The sequence below is a fragment of the Anabas testudineus genome, chromosome 2 (genome assembly GCF_900324465.2).
Source record: "Anabas testudineus chromosome 2, fAnaTes1.2, whole genome shotgun sequence".
Classification (NCBI taxonomy): domain Eukaryota; kingdom Metazoa; phylum Chordata; class Actinopteri; order Anabantiformes; family Anabantidae; genus Anabas; species Anabas testudineus.
The window spans coordinates 25732719-25754764 of record NC_046611.1 but is presented as its reverse complement, the minus strand read 5'-3'; the positions used below and the strand labels follow the sequence as shown (position 1 = coordinate 25754764).

General features: G+C 40.0%; 4 protein-coding genes and 1 non-coding gene across 5 annotated transcripts; 3 read left to right on the top strand and 2 right to left on the bottom strand.

The window, feature by feature from the left end:
* The first annotated feature begins 1633 nt into the window (after window positions 1–1633).
* LOC113163001 (arylamine N-acetyltransferase, pineal gland isozyme NAT-10-like) lies at window positions 1634–3020 on the top strand. The gene has a single exon (XM_026361296.1). It carries the CDS (start codon window positions 1789–1791, stop codon window positions 2650–2652), a length of 864 nt encoding a protein of 287 aa, XP_026217081.1. The 5' UTR covers window positions 1634–1788; the 3' UTR covers window positions 2653–3020.
* Window positions 2846–14240, bottom strand: marchf6 (E3 ubiquitin-protein ligase MARCH6). The gene is made up of 25 exons (XM_026361294.1): window positions 13846–14240; window positions 13226–13325; window positions 12293–12366; window positions 11972–12115; window positions 11415–11487; window positions 11084–11252; window positions 10592–10781; window positions 9608–9669; window positions 9451–9483; window positions 9293–9344; window positions 9068–9126; window positions 8888–8968; window positions 8625–8693; window positions 8180–8254; window positions 7296–7430; window positions 6985–7205; window positions 6512–6649; window positions 6193–6415; window positions 5302–5371; window positions 5028–5209; window positions 4702–4836; window positions 4507–4596; window positions 3986–4118; window positions 3739–3874; window positions 2846–3381 (listed from the first exon to the last, which is right to left on the bottom strand). Exons 1-25 carry the CDS (start codon window positions 13862–13864, stop codon window positions 3294–3296), a joined length of 2751 nt encoding a protein of 916 aa, XP_026217079.1. The 5' UTR covers window positions 13865–14240; the 3' UTR covers window positions 2846–3293.
* A 664-nt stretch (window positions 14241–14904) lies between these two features.
* On the top strand, window positions 14905–14978 carry trnat-agu. Its single transcript has one exon. It is a non-coding gene; the product is annotated as a tRNA-Thr (tRNA).
* A 774-nt stretch (window positions 14979–15752) lies between these two features.
* Window positions 15753–17735, top strand: cmbl (carboxymethylenebutenolidase homolog (Pseudomonas)). Its single transcript, XM_026363943.1, has 6 exons — window positions 15753–15845; window positions 16131–16345; window positions 16495–16602; window positions 16770–16912; window positions 17017–17108; window positions 17286–17735. Exons 2-6 carry the CDS (start codon window positions 16131–16133, stop codon window positions 17463–17465), a joined length of 738 nt encoding a protein of 245 aa, XP_026219728.1. The 5' UTR covers window positions 15753–15845; the 3' UTR covers window positions 17466–17735.
* A 38-nt stretch (window positions 17736–17773) lies between these two features.
* Window positions 17774–22031, bottom strand: cct5 (chaperonin containing TCP1, subunit 5 (epsilon)). Its single transcript, XM_026363942.1, has 11 exons — window positions 21793–22031; window positions 21310–21370; window positions 21030–21194; window positions 20220–20418; window positions 19854–20046; window positions 19366–19515; window positions 19081–19200; window positions 18709–18894; window positions 18459–18596; window positions 18154–18334; window positions 17774–18063 (listed from the first exon to the last, which is right to left on the bottom strand). Exons 1-11 carry the CDS (start codon window positions 21895–21897, stop codon window positions 17936–17938), a joined length of 1626 nt encoding a protein of 541 aa, XP_026219727.1. The 5' UTR covers window positions 21898–22031; the 3' UTR covers window positions 17774–17935.
* Window positions 22032–22046: the final 15 nt, after the last annotated feature.

Below are 22046 nucleotides of genomic sequence, written 5' to 3'. Positions count from 1 at the left end.
GGGTTAGACTGCAGCCTATAGACTGCGTGCGTTTTTTGGTGCAACTCCACAAAAATACCATCTATGGTGTAATAGGAATATTTATTTATTTGTTTATTATTTGCTAATTGAAGATATTCATTGCCGTAATGCCATGTACTCCTCTTTACACCCAGTTAATCTGAATTCCTACTTCTACTTATCATACTTAACATAAAAACAGTAATGTTTTTGTTTCTTGCTGCTACTTTTTATTTTCTACAACATTTTAGTAAAACATCAGCTTTATGAACGCAGTTTAGAGCTGTATGTTATCTGCTGTCTTTCATTATGCGTAATGAACCCCTAATTGCAAATTGATTTAGATTATTAAAAAGTTATTTTGTAAAAGATTATTTTACATAGATGAAAACAATTTCAATGTTGCATCTAAAGGCCACCATACAATAGGGGTCCAACTTTTTATATCACAAGCAATCACTACCTTTATCACTTTATACTACCATACATGTAAATCTAACAAACAAAATAATACACATTACAAATAATGTGTACAATTGTAATTGTAATTTGAATGATTTTACTCTACTTAAACTCTTATGAAGTGGTTCTGGGTTGACATCAAAGTAAGTCAGCAGCAGGAATAAAAATATAGCCTGTGAAACACAAAGTCCATGTTGGTTAAAGCTGGTCAGTATAAGTGTACTTTTTAATTTAGGCTTTCCTATAGTCATTTACTGGGAAATTACAAGAAAACAAGTGAGCTCATATGGGGAAAAGGCTTAAAATATAAAAAAACCAGATGGGAAACATTGACATTGTGCCTCAATGACCACAACTAAAAACACTGCTATATGAAATTAAGTCCTTTAAAATGTAATTGTTCAAACAGTCACCTGCTCCACAGAGTTTATACGAATTGTAACAGTTTCCTCAAACATAGGCATAGGTTGTTTTCTGCTGATGGCGACATACTAAGTTTATCAGGTGCCCTTTGTAGCCATTTTTTTCATTTCAGCCCCGCGGTCTGCTGAATTTATCATTGGTAAGATAGGCTGTAAGGAGGTTGATACTGAAGTGCTACGATTTTAACAAAGTTAAAATTAATCAAATTAGTAAATCAGTAAACCTGCTGTTGAATTACTGTGGAAAACTTCTAATCAGAACCAGTCTTATATTAGAGATGCCAACTCTGAAGCATGTGTAGAAAAAGTGCTATTGTATTCACATGTTTTAAATTGAACAACATTACCCACGTTTACAGACTGCGCATTGATTCTGTTCTGATGGTTTTGTGGTTTGATTTTTGATGTAGGCTCATGTTCACTCTGCTGCTGTGACATTTAGTTGTTTTCTTTGAGATTTCATGTGGGAAACTCGTACATTAAACTATTTGATTGTTAAAATATTACCACTGTTCTTGCCTTTCACTTTAATGTAGCCTGTTTCCATTTGAAATCCTCTGATTTTAACACTAACAATACAGTTTTGACAAAAGTCTTTTGCCTTCATCACCTTTATCTAAGGGTCAGCACCTTGAAACCGTACAGGCTACTTGTCACTGTGAAAAGTATTTGTGGGTGTTTTATACTGTTTTGGTGTAATGAGTGATTATGACCTAAGGATTCTTCCTGTAACACAGGTCATTCCTGTTGCCTGATTGCGCAACAGGAAGAAAACTATGATTTAAAGGAAACACCGCAACCTTAATGATTTACACTACGCTGGTCAATGTCCATGTAGCTACTCTACAGCTCAGGCTGTAGACTATATGTCTGTAGCCAAACTTAGTCATCCAGAAGCAGCAACATGACTTCCGTGGACATGGACGTAGCTAAGTATTTGTCGCGCATTGGGTCGGTGGCTCCAGCTGCGCGCACCCTGGACGCGCTGCGCTCGCTTCACCTGTGTCACCTGCTGTCGGTGCCGTTTGAGGACCTGACGGTGCACAGCGGAGGAGCAGTCCAACTCCAGCTTCCTCTTTTGTACGACAAGATAGTGAACCAGCGCCGAGGCGGCTTCTGCTTCGAGAACAACGGGCTCTTCTCCTGGCTGCTGAGAAAACTGGGTTTCCAGATCACCCTGCTCTCCGCTCAGGTGAAAAGTCCAATCACCGGCTGCTACGGGCCACCCTTTGACCACTTGGTCCTAATGGTGAACATCGAGGGGCAGAGGTGGCTGTGTGACGTCGGGTTCGGCGTTCCGGGCTTCAGCGTCCCCCTTTCTCTGGAGACCAGTGCAGTCCAGGAGCAGGGCCACCGGGTGTACCGTATCAGAGAAGGTTTAGGGATGCATTTCCTGGAGTGGCAAAAGGAGGAAAATAGAGGTGCAGATGGAGAATGGACAGAGATCTACAAGTTTACATTTGAACCCAGATGCCTGGAGGACTTCACGGAGATGTGCCAGTACCACCAGAGCTCCCCCTGCTCCGTCTTCTTCTGCAAGTCTCTCTGCACCGTTTTAAAACCGAGTGGGAGGCTCACCTACATTGGTCGCAGACTGATCACCGTCACATTTCCCACAGTGGAAACAAAGGGAAGGGTGGAGACCACAACGAGGGAACTTAAAGATGAGGAGATTACTGGTGTCCTAGCAGAGCAATTTGGAATAGTGCTGAAATCTCCACTTATACCAAAAGATGAGACGATAACACTACCCCCCATAATGTACTGATCCTGCTGCATGGTATATTATTTTACCTCCAATCCATCAGTCTTCTCTCTGACTGCACACAGTCTTTAATTTTCGGGTCATTTTAGCGGGACAGGTGTATAGTTATAACTATATCACAACAATGATTTTGTATTGAGAACACATGAAGCAGAAAAACAAATTGTCAGTTTGATTTAATAAATTATACATAAACTTTTAAGATGTACAATGGTCATTGCATTAATCCATGTCTTTTTTTTTCTTTTTTTTTTTAAGACAAAGTCTGCGCTCCAAGTATTTACACATGTACAATTATCAGGCAGTACTTTACAAAGCAAGGCATGAATGACAATACAGATGCTGAGCTTCAATTAAAACCTCTAACCCTCGTCTGTATCTCTACTCTGTTTGTCTGAGGGGGGATTACTCAGCTGTCCCGTGATTATAATACATTTTCCCATCCCACCTTTTAAGAGCATGAAAGGGAATTCAAGAAATTGAACGACATTCATTCATCAAATCCACCGAGGTCCACAGGAGATCCAAAAGGATTATGGTCCATGGACTAAGTTCAAAATCAAAAAGGGTTGGGTAAGCCATCGGGGGTAGAGGGTGTACGAGGATAACTGGTGCAAAAACGTGGCAGCCTGTGACACAAAGCTCTACTCGACAACAGGATTGGAGGGGGGGACTGAGCTTGCTCTTCCAGCTTTCCGTTCATAGTTGACAAGTCTCTGGCCAACCAGGTACCTGCAAAGAGGTTATGACATTATTATTATGATTCTTAAGGCTTTCTAGCACTACTGCTTATAAGACTATAATTACAAATCCAATAAAACAGAGCTCATCCATGGTCAATATCTAAACACTAACTAACTTCTGTAGTCAATACCCATTGGTTTCTTTTGTGCGCAACAGATTACTTGTTGGACATCATACATAGATGTAGAGTTGATGCAGTGTCCTTCACACTGTGTGATCACTGAAAGACCAGTTTCCACAGATAATAGTTTTTTCAGTAATTTTGGTCCTTTATATATACATCATTTATTGCAGATCAAACACTATATGTGTTGTTTTCAACAGATGAGTCTAAACAATCCTTACTTGTCGTTCTTGATGTGTTCATATAGTCGTTTAAACTGACGGATCTGGAAAGACAGGATGCCGATTAGCGAAACCACCATCAATAGGAATGGGTAGATTCTCCTCTGCATTAGAATCTCCATCTCTGGAGTCACTCCTATGGAAAGAAGCAGAGTCCAAAAGTCCTATTAGTGACAAATCTCAACAAACCAACAAGGAAACTGACAACTTTTTTTATTTTCTAAGTGATCCACACGTCGACACTCACCGACAGCAGGCACCACACCAGCAGCGATCACATACGGCACACACAAGGACAACAGCAGGACTGAGATGACTGGTGCTGCCAGTTTACGGATGATATACTGGAGATCAATGTTGCGAATTCCATTTGCATAAACCTGAAAAAGGTTACAGTTATTATACCTTACAGCTATGTGTAAAGTAAATTATTTCCATTTGCCTTTTCTGAACCCACTCTTTAAATAGACAGCAATGCAAAGACAGCAATAAAACAGCATCTATGGGTATGGTGAGGATGTATAGTCTAGCTCAAGGAGTGACAAGAGAACTTTAACTTAAGTTCTTCAACTTGAATTACAGACTCAACACTCAACTGATCACATTATACATTATATACACACTCTAAAAAGTCTAAAAGTAAAGTCGTCTAAATCCTACTCATAGATAATCCAACATAGTATATTCCAGAGACTGAAATTGTTTGCAGTGAGGCTTAGTCAAAAAGAGAAGTGCACAGCATGCCTCTAACACATATCTAAAACCCACCTGCTCAATAACAGTCTTGAGCCACCACTGAGGGCCCATGAGAGTGATGGCAGCAATGATTTTGGCATGAAGCACTCCAAGAGCCCAGTCCTGTTGGCAACAGAAATAGATTAACATAAAGTTTAGTTAACTCTGGATACTTCCGTGCTGGGAAATGTGACAAAAGAAGAAGAATATGCATGCACACCATCATACCTGCCAGGGGTAGAAGAGGGGTGTTTGGTCCAGGGGTACCCTGAGTGGAGCCACAATGACCAATTCAAACAGCAGGCCCAGAAGCAAGGGTATGACTCCAGCAACCAGCAGAGCTACAACCAGCGTCTTCAGGATCTACATAAAGAGATTATAGATATTTAACATAATTATTCATTCAACAAATTAAAGCAGAGAAAATGAGCTTAGTAGCAGATAACATACAATATATGGACATAAGCTAATTAATGAAAGAGACAAAGCAAATATAAGACCACTCTGCTGCAGTTTTGCTGTTCTAACAGTGGAAGTTGCTCACTGATACTCACCATAAATGTCCACTCCTGGACTTTACGTAAAATGACAGTGCGGCCCTGAGGCATCCAGGCCAGCAGCACAGTTACTCCGCGGATAGATAGCCAGCAAACATACAGGCCACATGCTGCTGTGTACAGCTCATGGATTTTAGAGTTTCCAGTCCAGAAGGACATCAGCCAGCGGCCGGTGAACACTGAAACACAAATGACAAACACACTGTTCATAACTACAGTCTTTCCAACTTTACAGTGATGCTCAAGTCTTACTGAAGAATAAGTGAATTACCTGGTAAAGTTAGACACACCAGACTGGCCAAGAGCAGGGTGATGCACATGAAAGCTATCAGCAACACAATCTGGTGAAAACAGGACAGATGTTTTAGAACAGAAGTAAATGAGAAGTAATCAAACTCAGATGATCTAAAAATACTATCAGGAATCATCTTCATAGTCATGACACTTTTTAATATTTACAATAAGAGTTTATTTTAGCTAATATCTGACTTATGCAAGCAATTGACGAGATTACTTATTGTCAGGGTTAAGATGGATTGTTTTCCTCTTTATAACTAATAACTCAATAAATAAATAACATGCTTCTTTCTTTTTAGGTTACTCTCCTGCTTGTTTGTTTTGGTTTTCTGTTAATTGTGATAATATAAAGCAATAAAAAAAAAAGATTTTCTAAATTGATTAAACTAGTTATGACTGATAGTGTATATATTTTTCTTCATTTTTTCAAATTAACCAGTACATTGTTAACTCACCACATCTCTGCTACTGTCACCAAAACCCTTGTGAGTGGTAAGGTGAGTATAAATGAAGAGGGTGTTGACTATTCCCAGCAGTCTTGGCAAAACATGTAATTAAACATGTGTTTTTGAGGAAACCTCATGATTACAGCTTTTCCACAGTCTTATTAAACTGACAAGTTTGTGTTAAATCATTCTGCAACTGTGTGATTTCCCTGCCAATAGCGATTATTTCAGAAACCTCTGCAAAGTTAAATAATCAACCCGAATCCATGAATGAAACAACTATCAATTGTGAGAAAAATCTTATCACTGGAAATCACAATTATACAGTACTAAAATACAGAACCATTACGACATTTAATTCTGCAAAGGCAGCTCCAGAAACAATAGTCGTAAATGTTGAGAATAGGGGACTGTCTCACCCTGACTGGGAAGCGAAGAGGTCGGTGGTAGGGCTGGAAACCCACTGGTCCCCCTTGTTGCAGGATGGCCTGATGGGCTGCATGCAGTCCTTCACCAACAGCTGGAGGAGGGTTGTTATTGTTGTTATGGTGCCCAGGGGGAGGGTTGTTATTGTTGTTATTGTTCACAGGTTGGTTGGCATCGTTATCATCTTGCTCACCAAGGAGGTAGGAGTGGAGGTCTCTTTGGAGACAAAGACAAGAAGTCAATCAGTTACGGACAGTCAATATAAAAAAGATGTTACAATTCGTAAATAAAGTGGATTCAAACTTGACTTACAGTAAATATCCAGCACTGACTGTCCAAGCTCTGACCAGGCCTTTCAGCCACTGGCGAGTGTGTCCCTGCTCCAGCAGAGCTGGTAGCACAACCTGAAGTAACAAGAGCTCCAATGACAGCTCACTGACCGGGGCATCACTGATGGGAAACACGTGTTGAACAGAAAAAGATATTTGGAGTGTGTGCCGATGCATTTACTACAGAGCAGTTGTTAGACTTAGTACTTCTAATTCGTTTTCTCTTGTGTTATCATAGATTCAAAGAGTCAAGTCACTGTAACACTTCTTTAGATCAGTCTTTTGTGTGGGCAATGTGGCCAACACTTCCTCTTTAGTTTGAGAGGTACTGAAAAAATACATTGCAGCTATCCGTCCTGAAGCAGAAGTGGTTTCATTGTTGCAGAGAGACAAAGCAACTGTCAGCACACAGTCTATTGCTATGTAAACGATAATTTTGTTATGTCTGCTGGTTACCTGTAGAGCATGACATTGTATGGGAGAAAGGTGGGCAGCAGTAGTTTGATCAGCCTGATAGGCAACCACAGCATGAGCAACACGATAGAGCCAAACACCACCACAGATAGAATGAACCGCCGCAGGTGTCTGTAGATAGGCAGGTGAATCATCTCCTGCACTGGGTTAAAATCTGGGTCATTGAGGTTTCTCAGAAACCACAGCACCCCAGGCCTCAGCACCTGATGGACAAACAGCAGCAAAGACTCCCACTAAACTAATGCAGGAAACCAAAGATAAACGACAGCGATGATTACATTTTGTCATCGTACCTCTCTCAGTAGGAGGATGAAAGAAGCAAAGTAGAAGACATAGACCATTCCCACGAGCCAGTGCAGGAACATGGTGGTACCAGGGGCTGATTTAAAACTCAATTCTCTGTCTTTCAGTGACGCATCAAACATCTCCTGCAGGGTGCAAAATTTCAGTGTTGGTTTGAGAAAACACTTTCAAATTTTATAAGTATTTGCTTATATAATGCATAGCTGCAGATAGGAGAGAGAGGACAAGACAGTGGAGAGACACAGCTGATAGACGGCACACACTGTCTAAAAAAAGCTGTGGTGTAAAGCATCTTCTTTAGATTTCTAAAAGGCTTTTGTGTTAGTTTCTCAGTTGGATTTTTAAGTGGACTTTTGATTTAAAAACAAGATGGCGGTATCTCCATACCAAATTCTCCCTCATTTAGCCATCTGCATACTTTAGTTTTACACATGCACTCTCTCTCTTGTGCTCGCAAGGGGACAATAATGTGTCATATAAGATTGCTGTATAATTAATATTGCAAAATGTTATCATGCAAGATACCACAGGTGCATGATTTCATCAGGTGCCCATGAAGGAGAGGGAGAAGGTACTTTCTTTTACTATGCCAGTTAGTGTAAAGAGTGGAACTTCACTAACATACACCAACAATGAATGGCCACATAACAGCTATTTATACTGTCTCTACACCTTGTTGAAGTCGAAGAAATTAGAAATTAGTTAAGGAAAATAAGGAATGTATCTACTGTAGATAAGCAAAGTATTACAGAAATTGGTTCACAATCCAAACATTATACATTACAAAAAAGTATTAAGAGCTCAAGCAAAAAACAAGAGCAATAAGATCATTTAACTGAGTAACAGAGATATACTGACAGTAAATCATACTTACTAAAGAGCAGATATCAAGCCACCAGCCACAGATGAGTGGAAACACCCCGATCTCTACAACAACTAGCAGGGAGACCTGTCATGGAGGCAGAGACATCCAAGTTACAGTTTGCACTTCATGTATATAAAATAAAAAATAAAAAATAAAAAAAATCAAACATCTGTAAAATGTGTTGAAATACTGTGACACTTATTTTCTCATTCAGTGTTTTAAGGAGTTAGTGTACGTGACATCAGGATACTATTAACGGTCTCCCTCTGTGGTTGTTCTATTAGTGCACAACACTATGGACAGGCCTGTTCCAAGTCATTGGACTCATTTGTTTTTGTCATACTAGAGCATATTTTCTCCATCCCTTAGCTTATGAGTGTATCTGCAAATAAACTCTAAGTCCGTGTTATGTTCAGGTAATAAACTTGAGTTACACAAAGCAGAAAGGCGTTACCTTGACAACAATGTAGCAGACACCCAGGAGACGTCTAGAGCGCTGGAACCTGACCAGAGCAGCCAGTCCCTGTGACAACTATTAAGGATCAACACTGGCACCACACACACAAACACACACTTACATCTGCACACAGAAAGAGATAAATTTAACACATTGTGCCTGGCACTGCAATATTGTAAGACTAAAGCCAACAGAATTCGGATTAGCTTAGATTTCACATTTCAAGTATAGAGGATGGATGCTGTTCTAGCAAAGGATACGTGACAGAGGATGAGTGTCATGGCCAAAAGTATGTATCCCACAATGGTTGTGACTAAGCCCTCGAAGTGTGAGGCTTGAACCTGAAGACAGAACAAGGCAATAGTCAATAAATTAAAAGTATAATTCATGAGATACATTGTTGCATAATAAAGCTGAGCTGATGAAAGCAGTTTACTTACATAATCCTCAAAGCCAAGACCAACGACAGAGAAGTGCCCAATGTGGTAGGGACAAAATGCTGAATGAACAAAGTAAGAAGTAAAGCTGTATTATATGTACACCACTGTTACAAACACATTTTAGATAAGAAAAGTAAGTCTGTATGTATGACAATATGATCAGGGTCATATCACTGTGTAGTGTATCTTTATGCTTATGATAAATTTTCTTTTCGCTCTACTCACCAAAGACTAGGATGAAAAGTGTGTTTAGAGACACAACCCAAAACACATGTTCCTACAAGTCAAAGACATAGCAGTCATCATCTGGTAAGATATTAACTTTACATCCAGATAGGAAAAAATATAATTATGCAAATGCTATTTTGGATATAAATATTTACCAAAAATACCAGTGAACCATCCAGGCCAAGCATCTGAAAGGAACAACTTTTTTTTGAGTACAAGCATTACAGAAATAGCAAAATCACCTGCAGAGTTTCATAGATTGTGTGCTTAAGATGAGGCTCATTGAAAATTAGTAATGACAAGCAAAGTTACCCTTTCCCAGGTCAGCTCCTCAGCTGCTCGGTCCCACTCCAGCACATTCCAATTCATGTCATCTATACAGAAAGGGATCACCTTGAAAACTTGAAGAGGACTGGTCTAACAGTATGCAACTGAAAAAGTATCTGCATAATAGAATAATAACACTTTGCCAAATACATTTAATGTGCATCTTACGGCTTGCTAAGTGGAACCTTAAGAAAGACATTGAGACAGAAAAACAAATTTATTATGTCAATTTTTAGTTGGCTTTTAGCACTAAGAAAGAAACATTATTTGAAATGCTGTTTCTGGAAAAACTCTCAGTGTTAAACTGTCTATTGTCATGGTCTATCATTGTTTTCACTTGGCTGTAATGACATCATACATCTGGAATAATTTACAATACAATCAAAGTTCATTATCAGCTCTTTTTGCCAAGCCCGCTGCAAAATCAGTCCATTAACGGCAGTAAAACAAATAAGTGAGATATGAGAGTTACGAGTAGCATTTTGACACGTCGTTATATCATACTCAAATTAACTGCAATCCCTGTGCAAATTGGTTTCAAATGAGACCATTATGGAAACTTCTACTTTTCTACTGTTTGTCAAAATGAAGATTTCATTTTCATTAACCCTTGTTTTCTGTTGTAAAAAGATGACGTTGTTTGCTGGGTCTACTTTAGAACAAAAATGTTGAAAATGCTTTACTAATCATGTCCTGCCTCTGTGTCAATTCCTCAGTGTTTTGTAATGTTGCGAAATTGAAGCATTGCAGTATATTACTCTAAAAACCAGACCAGAACACAAATAAGATAGACAGACAGGCAGTGTGCGAGTTTATTAATGACAATACATGTATAACAATTCATTAGATTTATATATTGATTAAAACTTTTTCTACAGTCTGGCAGCCCCTACATACTACAGCCACATCTGGTGAAAAAAAACCTTAATGGGAAATGCTGTTGGTATATTAAACAGAATAACTTCTAACCTTGTGCTCCATTGTTGGCGTCTGCATCTTCAGCAGCTGCTCCCTCCTCTTCTTCTAGCTCTGGGTCATCACCTTGGTCGGGGGGGGCATCAGGGGGCTCAGGTTCAGCTTCATTCTGGGCCGGAGGTTCAGCAGGAGCTGGCTGGGCTGCAGGGGGCTCATCACCTGCTCCTTGACCTGCAGCTTGCGCCTGGGATTGAAGAACAGGATTCAAGACTTTCATTTCATTTTAGAGAGATGACAGCATGGGTGATTTCTGTGTGATAAAGATTGGATGTACAAGTATCTATGTCAGAGCAGGACACTACAGAGTTGCTGTAAGAGTTAGTGTAGGATACTGTATTTGTGTCTACCTCGTGTACCTCCATTCTTTGCTTGGTATGTTTAATGTCTCACAAACAGAACTGACTGACCTGTATATTTTCCTTTTCAGTAAAAAAGAAAAAGAAGAATAAGAAATTACTTGGCTTCACTGCTAATCAATCAATTTACCTCGTTGGCTTGTCCAGCCCCATTGGGCGGTGGAGGTTGGTGCTGCTCTAACCACTGGGGAGCGCCACCGTGGACTATCTGTTCTCTGAGCCACACGAGACTGATAAATGCACACAGGGTGCAGGTGACCACGAAACAGCCCTGTAGACAATCTGCTAGCAGGTTCTCCCTGATGAAACACAAACAAAAGTAGATAAGCAAATAAACATGCAAAACCACTGAAAGGTTAAGATAAAGAAAACCTGTGAAAATAAGTAAATGCTGTTCACTTTTAATTAGCTTTAAAATACTGTGTAGCTATAGAGTATAATACACCAGGAGCGTCACTCACGTAGACAGCATGTCCAATGGCAGTGTCAAAAGTGAGCTCACAGAGCCGGTAAACAGACACTTGTAAATGCGACCTGAGAAAGAAAGTCCAGATACAGAAATTAGTGTCAATCTGCACATAGTAAATCATTTTTAAACTCAAACTATTTATGTAATATGTGAGAATTAAATAGATCCAGCTTACATGTTTTAACACTGAGTACAGAAGGGGATTAACATATATTTGAGCAAACACAATATTGCCTGTTATGTAATGCTGTACTAAAGCTATAATACTCTTGATTGTGTTAAACGTAAAGATGAGCTAATGTGTAAAGACTATGTCATGGTCTCATCACCAATAACTAAATGATGTGCTCCAGAAAGAGGAATTGTGCATTAAAGTGCCTTTATGTGTGCACAAAACAAAGACACTTAAGCTTGTGGATACAGTGGATAAAGAGTGACACTTGAGTCAATACATTAATCCATAAAGTGTAATCCAGTTGTTGGGGAGAGATCACTGTGGCCTTCAGTTCAGTTAATCTCAGCATTTGCATCTGTGAGTGTGCTGCTTACATGCAGTGAGAGGAACCACTCCGAGCCAAGCAAAGGCCACCAGTGTGTAATGGAACCAGTAGCGGATGGCCGTGCCCACGCTGGTTAGCAGGCCAGCACAAATGTCCTGTATGGGCAGTCGTGAGGGCATGTCTGGGGAGTAGACTTAGGTGGACAGAGAGAGACAGAGAGAGAGAGAATCTTTTCTGTACATCTGTATTTGTATTATTCCAGATTCTTTTTCATTTGTATTATTAAAGATATCATTTTCAATAAAAGTGAACCATACGTGAGTGACTTTAATATATTAAAGTGGATCATCTATCAATCACAGGGACTTACTTGGTGTGAAAGCAAATCTGTGCTTGCATAATTCACAGTACTCCTTCTTGCTGTGCTTCAGCCACTGGACTAAGCTGTAAAGCAACATTTAGAAGGTCAAGATTAGCGTACAATTCATTCTTATGAAAAATCTTTTCCAAGTTCCTTATATGAAAAAACATAGTAAAACTAAAAGCCAAACAGTCTAAGTGCTCATGTTGAATGACTGGTGCAGAAAAAGTCAGTAAAGGGTGAGGTTCAACAATTACCACAGAACAATCTCATCCTGGATTTAAATTCTGCCTGTATAGTGACACCTGATGCTCTAATAAGCAGTGACCCTCTCATGCAAGACAGATGAGAACTGAGTACAACGTTCACAGTACCAGGCATTGTTTCACCATGCCAATACCTATGGCCAGTAGTCTCTGGGGTACTGTGAAGTCTGGATCTGACAGAGGACAAACTTGTTCTGCATCCTCCTATTCTAGTCTTGTATTACATTTATTCACATGCCATGAGAATAGAAATAATTATAGTGCTTCCAGTTATCAAATTTCTTAACAACCTTGAAAAAACAAAACATATAATCCAAGTATCTCACATTATCTTGGGTATTCACATTAAGTGAGAGTCTTTTGAACATACTGTAATCTGAATACTCAAAAATCAGTGTAAAGAAAAGTGTTTTTTTAAAAACAAAAACATTGACGTACATTGTTAGTCGAGTATCTCAAAGCTTTGTGCTCACATGTACAGAATTAGGAATAATGTTTATGCTAGAAACATTTTTAAAAACACCATGTTTATGTATGGGGCACATCATCAGGTTGACCTAAACCTTCACAATTATTGTTACGGCCAGTTTAAATTGCAAAGAGAAAATGGGGATGCTAACTCACAGGGTCCCAATAATTACAGCTGCTCATAGGAAGTGACAACAAACACACTTACCATTCCTGATGGATAAATTTGATACTGCCAGTGCAAACACAGGGGTGGTATAGGGGTTTATCTGGGGTCCCCTCAGAGCGACACACTCGGCAAATATCCGCTGCACAAACAAACATACACAACATGTGAGTGAACACTGTGCATGACACCCATCACCAAAGCCAAGATACACAGAGATGTGCAGATAGCAAGTGGGAACTGGAGTGTGTTACTAGGCAGGCTTCTTTTGAATGAAGGTATCTGACCTAGAAACGTAAAGACTGCAATTTAGATAACAGAATACACACATTTCAGTGGGTCACACGACAAACTCTTATCTGTCCTGCCATCCATCAGGAGACTGATGACATCACCTGGAACTTCTGGTCATTTCCACGCTCTCTAATTACGACAGTACGCTCACATATTGAGCTCAGCTGTACAGACACGGCATGTAACAGTCATCTTCCGACTCCCGAGTCAATCTCACACTACACAGACAAGAGTATTGAGATAGCTATGTGTTATCCAGCTAAATTAACCGCTTGCAGGCTAGGTCAGCAGCAGGCGGTGATGCACGTACGAAGCTAACGCTAGTTAACCTCAGCAGGGAGGCAACTAGCGTTTCTTAAGGTATTTACCTTCTTCGGCAGTGTCCATGTTGTTCGCTAAGCACCAGTCACCGTTTCTTCCAGAAGTACCTTATTCAGTGAACCCATCCACGACACAGACAGTTGTGTTTAGCAGGCTAAATGCAGCTAGAGAGAGGACTGTATCCTTCTGTGTCGGATGTATTGACAGTCATAAAATGGTTTCCCCAACAGACTGAACACCAGCGCTCCCTTCGTCGTTTCCTCTCACATCCAGCGTATGTTCGCCGACAGACAAAACGGTTTATATTTACAGTGTATTTTTAAAGTAAAACAAAAAACGTGAACAACGTTACATCCTGCGCCTCGCTGAAATTACAGCTAAAACCTTGGAGTCAAACGGCTAGCTAAGCTCGCTAACGCATGCGCTAACGTGACGGCTACCCGCTGTCACAACAGTTTACTTTACGACAGCTAGTGACGTTTTACGGCAGAGAAACGTCTGCAACGTGAAGGGCAACATGTGGCTAAGTTAGCCTGTGCTAATTTAATCTTTGATTCTGAAAAACAATAAAATACAGATATGTGTCCCCGTAATTGGATAAAATACTTTTCTCTCTCCCTCAGTGAAATTTCTAGAAACTCGACATATTTGTCAACTCATTACCTGACACATTCATTACAAATATTATCTTTTAGCATTACAGCAGAGTTTGAGTAGTGAGGTCCACCCTATGAGTAAATTCATATATTTTTCTGAACCATTCTGTTGTTAAGATGTTTTTGTATGTGCTAATTTCTTTTACTTTACAATGATTATAACTCTTTTTCTTCTCTTTGTATGTCACTGATTATATTTCCTGGACTTTAATACGTGCCGTGATTGGTAAAATAATTTAGGCCTATTTGTTATTAGACTACAAATTACTAAACCATTATGTTTCATAAAATACAAGAAGATCCTGCTGTATCCGATCTCTACAGATGTTTTAATGTAATAATATAGATCCCACAAGATTAAAATGCAAAGCACTTAACATCATATTAAGAGAATTAACAGCTGTGTCTGGCCATGAATTGTTACAGTACAGTGTGGCACTGAGCTACAGCGGCGCCGTGGCTTAGTTGGTTAAAGCGCCTGTCTAGTAAACAGGAGATCCTGGGTTCGAATCCCAGCGGTGCCTTTTGATCCCAGTTCAACCCAGAGACAAGGGGCAAGGATTGGTACTTAGTTATGTAACACCTGGGATTGATTTGAGTTAAAATTTAACGAGTTAAAAATGATTTCAGTCAAGTTAGACAAAAATAGATTGGTACCGGATATAAGGCCCGTGTCCATTATAAAACAAACACAGACACAGAAGGCGATGCTATTGTCTTTAAAAAATAATTAACAGTGCAACAAAACTGCCACATTTAGGACAAATAACAGCATTACATGTGGGATAAATCATCACAGCTTTCTGATTATGCGTTTATGTCCCAACTCCCATGAACCGTGACCTTGTTGTCTGTTAAAGGACAGAGAAGTTCTTCAGTCAACCCACTAACAAGTGATCAAAACACAGATTTTAAGAAACATTCATTCAAATATACTTAAGTAGGGATATATGAAGCATTTATACGCTACATGTGTCTGTAATTTTCAGTTTACAGATGGATGTCTCTGGTTGTGTTGACAAAAACATAACATTAGTATTATTTCAATAACTGCAACAAGTTCGACCCAAAAAATAAAAGTGTGATGTTCCGACCATATGCTTTTATGATTATTATCATAGGAGCTGTGATGAGGGTTTAAGAAAAGTAGGCAAAAGACACTGAGGGCACGACAGAGTCCTCCTTTAATTCGATTTAGTGTAAACTACCCAGAAAATGTCAAGTAGAAACGGACGGCTTTTATTTTGGAGGCGAGGGCAGGAATTTCACTCTTAGTGTAAAACTGGTGACAGACCAGCCCAGACATAAACCCAGTGACTCTACACCTGAGACTTGTAGTGTTACACAAAAGACTGAAGACTTATCTCGCCAGAAAATCGTAAGACAACACGGTATGTCCTTCATTTTTGCAAAATGATTTTCAAATGCACATGAAACTCTTTTGTTTGAGGCTAAGTTCAACACACGGGGAAAGTTAAAGAGCTGTCGTGCTAAATGTTTTTTCACTGTGTCGCGCAAATGCTTTCATGATCATTTCGAGTGACTACCGTATTCACTCACAAAGCATTTAGCTGTGCACAAAGCATTTAGTCGTTTAAATGTACTTTAAATACATTATATGTACTGAAATGACAGTAAGCTTCCTCTCAGCTGACTCTTTCTCGGTCTGTCACCAGATGGCCAATGAAGCAAAGCCATGTCCCTGTGATATTGGGGATCGGATGGAGTATGGAGGACTCGGCCAGGAGGTCCAGATAGAGCACATCAAAGCTTATGTAGTGAAGCCATCCACTGTATCTGACAAAGCCATTATTGTCATACAAGACGTCTTTGGGTGGCAACTTCCAAACACGAGATTCATTGCTGACATGCTGGCTACCAATGGATACATGTATGTAAATGACTTTATTTAAGCCTCACACACTTGAAACACGTTACTACTGTCGTTCATTTATTGAGATCTTGTAGTGTTTCAATGATGTGGTTATGGTGGCCAGTTTGTCCTGAACTTTTTGTCTGTCATTGTTTTATTTGGATCAGTGCCGTGTGTCCGGACTTCTATGCTGGAAAGGAGCCATGGAGTCCCACAGGTGACTGGTCCAAATTTCAGGAGTGGCTTGAGGACAAAAAACCAAACAACATTAACAAGTAACTAAGCTTTTTTTTTCCAGTTCAGTGATCATCAGTAGTAGCTTATGTGCTGGTGATGTCATGATGAGGATTTCTTCATTGCTGGCTTATCCACATGTTGTAGTAATTCATTAGTAATTTCCTCATCTGTGCACTAGTTAATGACCATTTATACATCCACCCAGAGAGGTGGATGCAGTCCTGAGGTACCTGAAGCAGCAGTGTGGGGCAAAACACATTGGATCAGTGGGTTTCTGCTGGGGAGGTGGAGCCACACATCACCTGGCCCTGCAGTACCCGGACATCAAAGCTGGAGTGTCAGTCTATGGTAAGTCACTGCTACATGACTTGATTCACTGTGTCTTCAGTTTCAGGCAGAATAACATGCTGTTTTATTACTGTGCAGTGGTTTAATAATGGCCTTGTGTGCAGGCATACTCCGTGCAAAGGAGGGCAGGTATGAGCTCAAGAGTCCTACATTGTTCATATTCGCGGAAAAAGATGAGGTTATCCCCCTGGATCAGGTTAGTGTGCACAGCTTTTATACACTTTTTAAAAATCCAGTTTTGCTCTCCCCTCCTCACCATGTAATGTACATACAGTATGTTGAAATACACCAGCTATGAAGTATGTTGCAGATATTTTTTTTCAAAATTAAATTCTGTCTTGTCACGTAACCACAAACAACCTGTGGCGTTAAGGTAAATGTCCTCGAATCAAAGCTGAAGGAGAAGTGTACAGTGGATTACCAGGTGAAGATCTTTCCGGGTCAGACTCATGGGTTTGTCCACCGCAAGAGAGAAGATATCAACCCCTCAGACAAACCCAAAATCCAGGAGGCCAGAACAGACATGCTCAACTGGTTCAACAAGTACATGTAAATATGAAGGTCAGAAGCAGCTCACCGGAGTCAGCTACTCATTGTAAATGAGTGTCTATGCATTAACTTCAAATACGTTTAGCACTATTCTTATGGATATTGTATAAATTCTGTATCCTGTCCTGTAAATCAATTGTGTTCAATCATTCATGGACTGTAAGATACCTTCTTATGTCCCATGTTGTAAAATGTTAAATAATGCGTTCTACAAAACAGGTAATGACAACTGGACATGAACTACACAAATAAACTTAGGTGCCATTTGATTCAACACTGGAGGTTTGAAATGAGATCAACTGAGTCTAGAAATTGGAACAGACCAACATTTTAATGGTGACTTTGATACTACAACAGCCTGAACACTTTGTATCAAATGATAAATAGCAATATGCAGTGCGGTTTGGACATGGTGCTCCGGAAGTGCCTAAAAACCTCTAGAACAGCTCAGACATCTTTGTGTTCAGAAGGGCTTCAGTCTTCGCTCTCTCCTGGGCTTCGGATATCGTCGATTTTAAGGATCATCTTAACCACCTGAGTAGCCAGTTGGATCTGCTGCTTCTTGCCAATCAGGGTCTCGATCACATGCTGCTGCTTCATGTCTGAGTAGGACCACAAACACAAAATCAATTAATTTGTCAGCTTTAACATGAAAAAGTGTTTCCAATGTCTGCATTCACTGCATTCCTTACCATTTGTGTTGTTGTGCAGACAGTCAATGCCAAGGAAGGGGTTGTTTTCTTTGACCTGTCTGGCTCTGACCTCTGTCATGGTCTGAATTGGGTTCAACCCACTGTTCTCAGCCAGCGCCATTGGTATTACCTCTAGAGCATCAGCAAATGACCTCATGGCATACTGTTCCAATGATGGGCACTAAAAAGGAAAGAGAAAGAAGTTATAGCATGTCAATATCTGCATGAGTATTTTTTTATTGTTTATTGTAAGGTAAGCAATTTTTACGATTTCTTCACAATAGTGTATTTTTACTGCTCCTCACCTTATCTGCAGCCTGGTTGACAGCTAGAGCACAAGCAATCTCTGATGCCCCTCCTCCATACACAACACGGTTGTCTCTGACAAGATTGCGAATTACACACAGAGCATCATGAAGAGCACGTTTAGCCTCCTCAATGATCTATTAATTGGATATATAAAATAAAAAGTAAGGCAAAATGGATAGAACAATATATGGGTATGACATATTCCACATATATATAATATATGTATACAGTATAATCCATATTTACCATTTTGTTGCCTCCCCGAATGAAAATGGTGACAGCCCTGGTGTTTTTGCACTCCTGGATAACTAGCATGTGGTCCTTTGTAGTGCCAAAGGAGATCTCCTTCACCACACCAGCTGTACCAAGCTTCTCTGGTGTCAGCTCACAGAACCTTGGCACAATGCGGCCTCCTGTGGCTATGGCAATCAACTGCAAAGGAAACACAATTAACATTGTTTACAGAAGTAAATATTTAAGTAGTATTGTTGTGTGCACTTTCTGCTCACAACCATCATGCGGCCACTAAATGTTGACTGATGAAAGTGAAAAAGGTAAAACTATTTGGTCAAGTATGAAATTACATAAAGGACTTGTTTCATGTCTGTTGCCACTCACCTCAATCTCAGGCCCTCCGACCCAGCGCACAGCAGGAAGCTCATTCTGCAGCAGGAGATGGTTAGCTTCGTCATCAAAGCCCCACTGGCAGATTGCCAAATTAGCACCATTGGATTTGACCTAAAACAGAAATATAAAGTACACAAGTTGAACTAGCAACTAAATTTGGCAATTCAGTTGACATTAAAATGTGAAGTGTTTTAAGATAAAATAAACTCAATTAGGACAATTTGCCATTTAAGTGGTAACTGGAGCATATGTAGCTAACAGATTCTGTGGTGTTACCTGTTGGATCATTTCCTCAAACTTCTCCTTTTCATATTTCTGGAGTGCTTTGTAGTCCTCCACAGAAGTCACATCCAACTTATGCTTGGTCTTGGGTTTAGGAGGTTCAAATGGGCAGGTGAGGATGGCAATTTTAGCATCTTTCAGAACCTGAGTTGTGACAAATAACTGATGTTAGAAAATCGCACAATAGCACAAATGTAAAAAGAAATGTAACTTGTAGTGCTTGGCTGGACCACTAAAAGGCAAGTAACAGTGTCCTTATGAGCATCTCAATTACAATGCAATAAGTGGCCTCACATTTAAGACATACATGACACTTGCATTCTAACGTCATTGAATACTTAAAAAAATATAAAGATACATGAAGACGTAAAAAGATAGATTAAGACATACAGATTTATATCCTACATTTATTAACTGTGCTGTAATCTACATGGCTCCACATATTCACTCTGGGTTCATGGTATGGAATAAAATTTCCATACCTTGGGCATCTGAGGGTGGCTGAACTCCTTGTCAACTATGACTCCCTTGATGAGCTGTGTGTCCTCCAGCTTGCCTCCGACCTTGCCCTCCATCTTGATAAGCTCAAAGTCAACATCCTTTCTCTCCATGTTAGCCACAGTTAGGATGGCATTCACTGCTATCTCTGCCATTTGTCTGTGGCACCGATTGATACTGAAAGACAACAATAACATTTCTTAATATACAAGTGCCCCTGCAAAATCTCAAAAAACAACTCCAAGCAATTGGAAATATAATAATGCAAGGAGGCAATTAAATGTAAAGACATTTTATATTAATTGTTCCAATAGTAACAAAATACACACAACCCAATACAGGAGACTCACACTTTAGATCCCAATGTTGTCATGGCAGTCTGAATGAGTGGTTCTGTGTTGTTGGGGTCATAGGGGAAAGTTTCTGCAATTTTATCGAGCTGTTCGATAGCAATGCTTGCAGCCTGGTCATAACCGTCAGAGATCCTGATGGGGTGGATTCCACGGTCAAGCAGCTGCTCAGCCTGCTCAAGCAGAGCCCCAGCCAGCACTGAGGAGGTGGAGGAGAAGAGAGTTACACAATAACCAACAATAACTGGAATATGACGGCCGCAGGTTTTCTTGAACAAGGCTGCAACAATGTTGCTAATGTCTAATTTGCTATGCAAGATGGTGGTAAGATGTTTAAAACTTTACTGTATTCACAAGAAAGCAAACAGTCTCAATGAGATTCAGTTATAAAATACTGAGAGAGCTCTGTATATTACAGCATGCATGTTTAGCAATGGCTGGGGGAATAGTGCTGCTTTTAGAGGTGAAAAAAGATTCAATCATTTTCTCCACTTTTGTAATAGCCATACAGTACAAGTTGGGCATTGGGCATGTCATTCTCTCTCTCTCTCTCTCTCTCAAACTGAATGTAAAAAATTATTGCTTAGCAGTTATTTTTTCCTTTTCAATCTGACCCATATATTGTTGCACAACACTATTATTATTATTATTCCCACATTCACTGGGTTAAATAGATCTGCAGAAAAAAAAAATGAATATGCATAAGAGACCACCATGCTGGGACCACCACTAAATTTTAGCTGAATTAAATGAATCCAGATTTAGAGCCAACAAAATCATCCTAGTTCGACCCTTCTGCCTTTCACATACCAACAACTCCAGTGGTTCCATCACCAATCTCATCATCCTGGGACTTGGACAATTCTACCATAAGCTTGGCAATCTGGTGGTCCACATCCATCATGCTAAGAATAGTGGCTCCATCATTTGTGACAGTCACTTCTCCATCCTTGTCAACCATCATCTTGTCAAGACCTGAATGCAAACATTAAAAAAATGCTTCAAGAAAAGTGACAACGTGATGTTAAAGTAATGGTTAAAATTAATTATTTTATTTAGGGATCGGGGGAAGTCATTGTTTTGTACTCACCGTTTGGCCCCAAAGACGTTCTCAGTGTTGACGCAACTGCCTTGGCTGCCATAATGTGAGACTGCAAAACACAGACACTAAAATTACCTCACATTTTAAATATCACTCTTGATGATTACATCCAAGGTAAATTGAAGTTCACTAATAGTGACTGTTTCAAACTGTATCATCTGGAGATGATGTGCATCAGTAATGACCATTTAGGGCGCAGCCCTACGGAGTAGAGCAGCACCTACGGGCTGAACGGTTTACAGAAAGCACATGGGCCTCATGTTAGCATGACTGGCTAATCCTGTAGCTAATGCTATGCCGGTGCACTACCATCTTAACTTGGCAGTTTAGTATACGCCTTTGCATCAAAACCAAGGTGTCAACATATGTCATTTCGGTTCAACAGTTAACATGCCCAACACAACGACACAAACAACAAATCAACTTGCTAACCGACATGCCACACCGCTAGCTAGCCCATTGTAACGTTACCTTCAATGCGTCAATGCCCGATAACCGTGTCTTCTTGTCCTGGTCTTTAATAATGATGAAAGGCCTTCCATACTCATCGAAAGCAAGGGTCCCCAAAGTGGACATATTGACAGATGGGTTACGACACGCAACAAGCGTTTGGTGTATAAAATACGGAGTTTTAAGGTGTAAATCTGAAGTGTGGCTGAGCTAAAAGCCACACGGGTCTGCCGGCGACTTCTGGAAGGCTCCACAGGCGGGGAGGGCGGAACCAT

What these genes read in the sequence shown, in the direction of transcription:
- marchf6 (XM_026361294.1), bottom strand. An exon ending in GGCTTGATATCTGCTCTTTA is followed by an intron (nt 7,431 to 8,179) that starts GTAAGTATGATT and finishes TGCACCCTGCAG; the next exon opens with GAGATGTTTGATGCGTCACT. An exon ending in GAACACATCAAGAACGACAA is followed by an intron (nt 3,382 to 3,738) that starts GTAAGGATTGTT and finishes ACCTCTTTGCAG; the next exon opens with GTACCTGGTTGGCCAGAGAC.
- cct5 (XM_026363942.1), bottom strand. Translation starts at nt 21,897, where the DNA reads ATGTCCACTTTGGGGACCCTTGCTTTCGATGAGTATGGAAGGCCTTTC. An exon ending in CGGGCATTGACGCATTGAAG is followed by an intron (nt 21,371 to 21,792) that starts GTAACGTTACAA and finishes TGTGTTTTGCAG; the next exon opens with TCTCACATTATGGCAGCCAA. An exon ending in TCGGAGGGCCTGAGATTGAG is followed by an intron (nt 18,895 to 19,080) that starts GTGAGTGGCAAC and finishes TTTCCTTTGCAG; the next exon opens with TTGATTGCCATAGCCACAGG.
- LOC113163001 (XM_026361296.1), top strand. Translation starts at nt 1,789, where the DNA reads ATGACTTCCGTGGACATGGACGTAGCTAAGTATTTGTCGCGCATTGGG.
- cmbl (XM_026363943.1), top strand. Translation starts at nt 16,131, where the DNA reads ATGGCCAATGAAGCAAAGCCATGTCCCTGTGATATTGGGGATCGGATG. An exon ending in CTGGCTACCAATGGATACAT is followed by an intron (nt 16,346 to 16,494) that starts GTATGTAAATGA and finishes TATTTGGATCAG; the next exon opens with TGCCGTGTGTCCGGACTTCT. An exon ending in AGGTTATCCCCCTGGATCAG is followed by an intron (nt 17,109 to 17,285) that starts GTTAGTGTGCAC and finishes TGTGGCGTTAAG; the next exon opens with GTAAATGTCCTCGAATCAAA.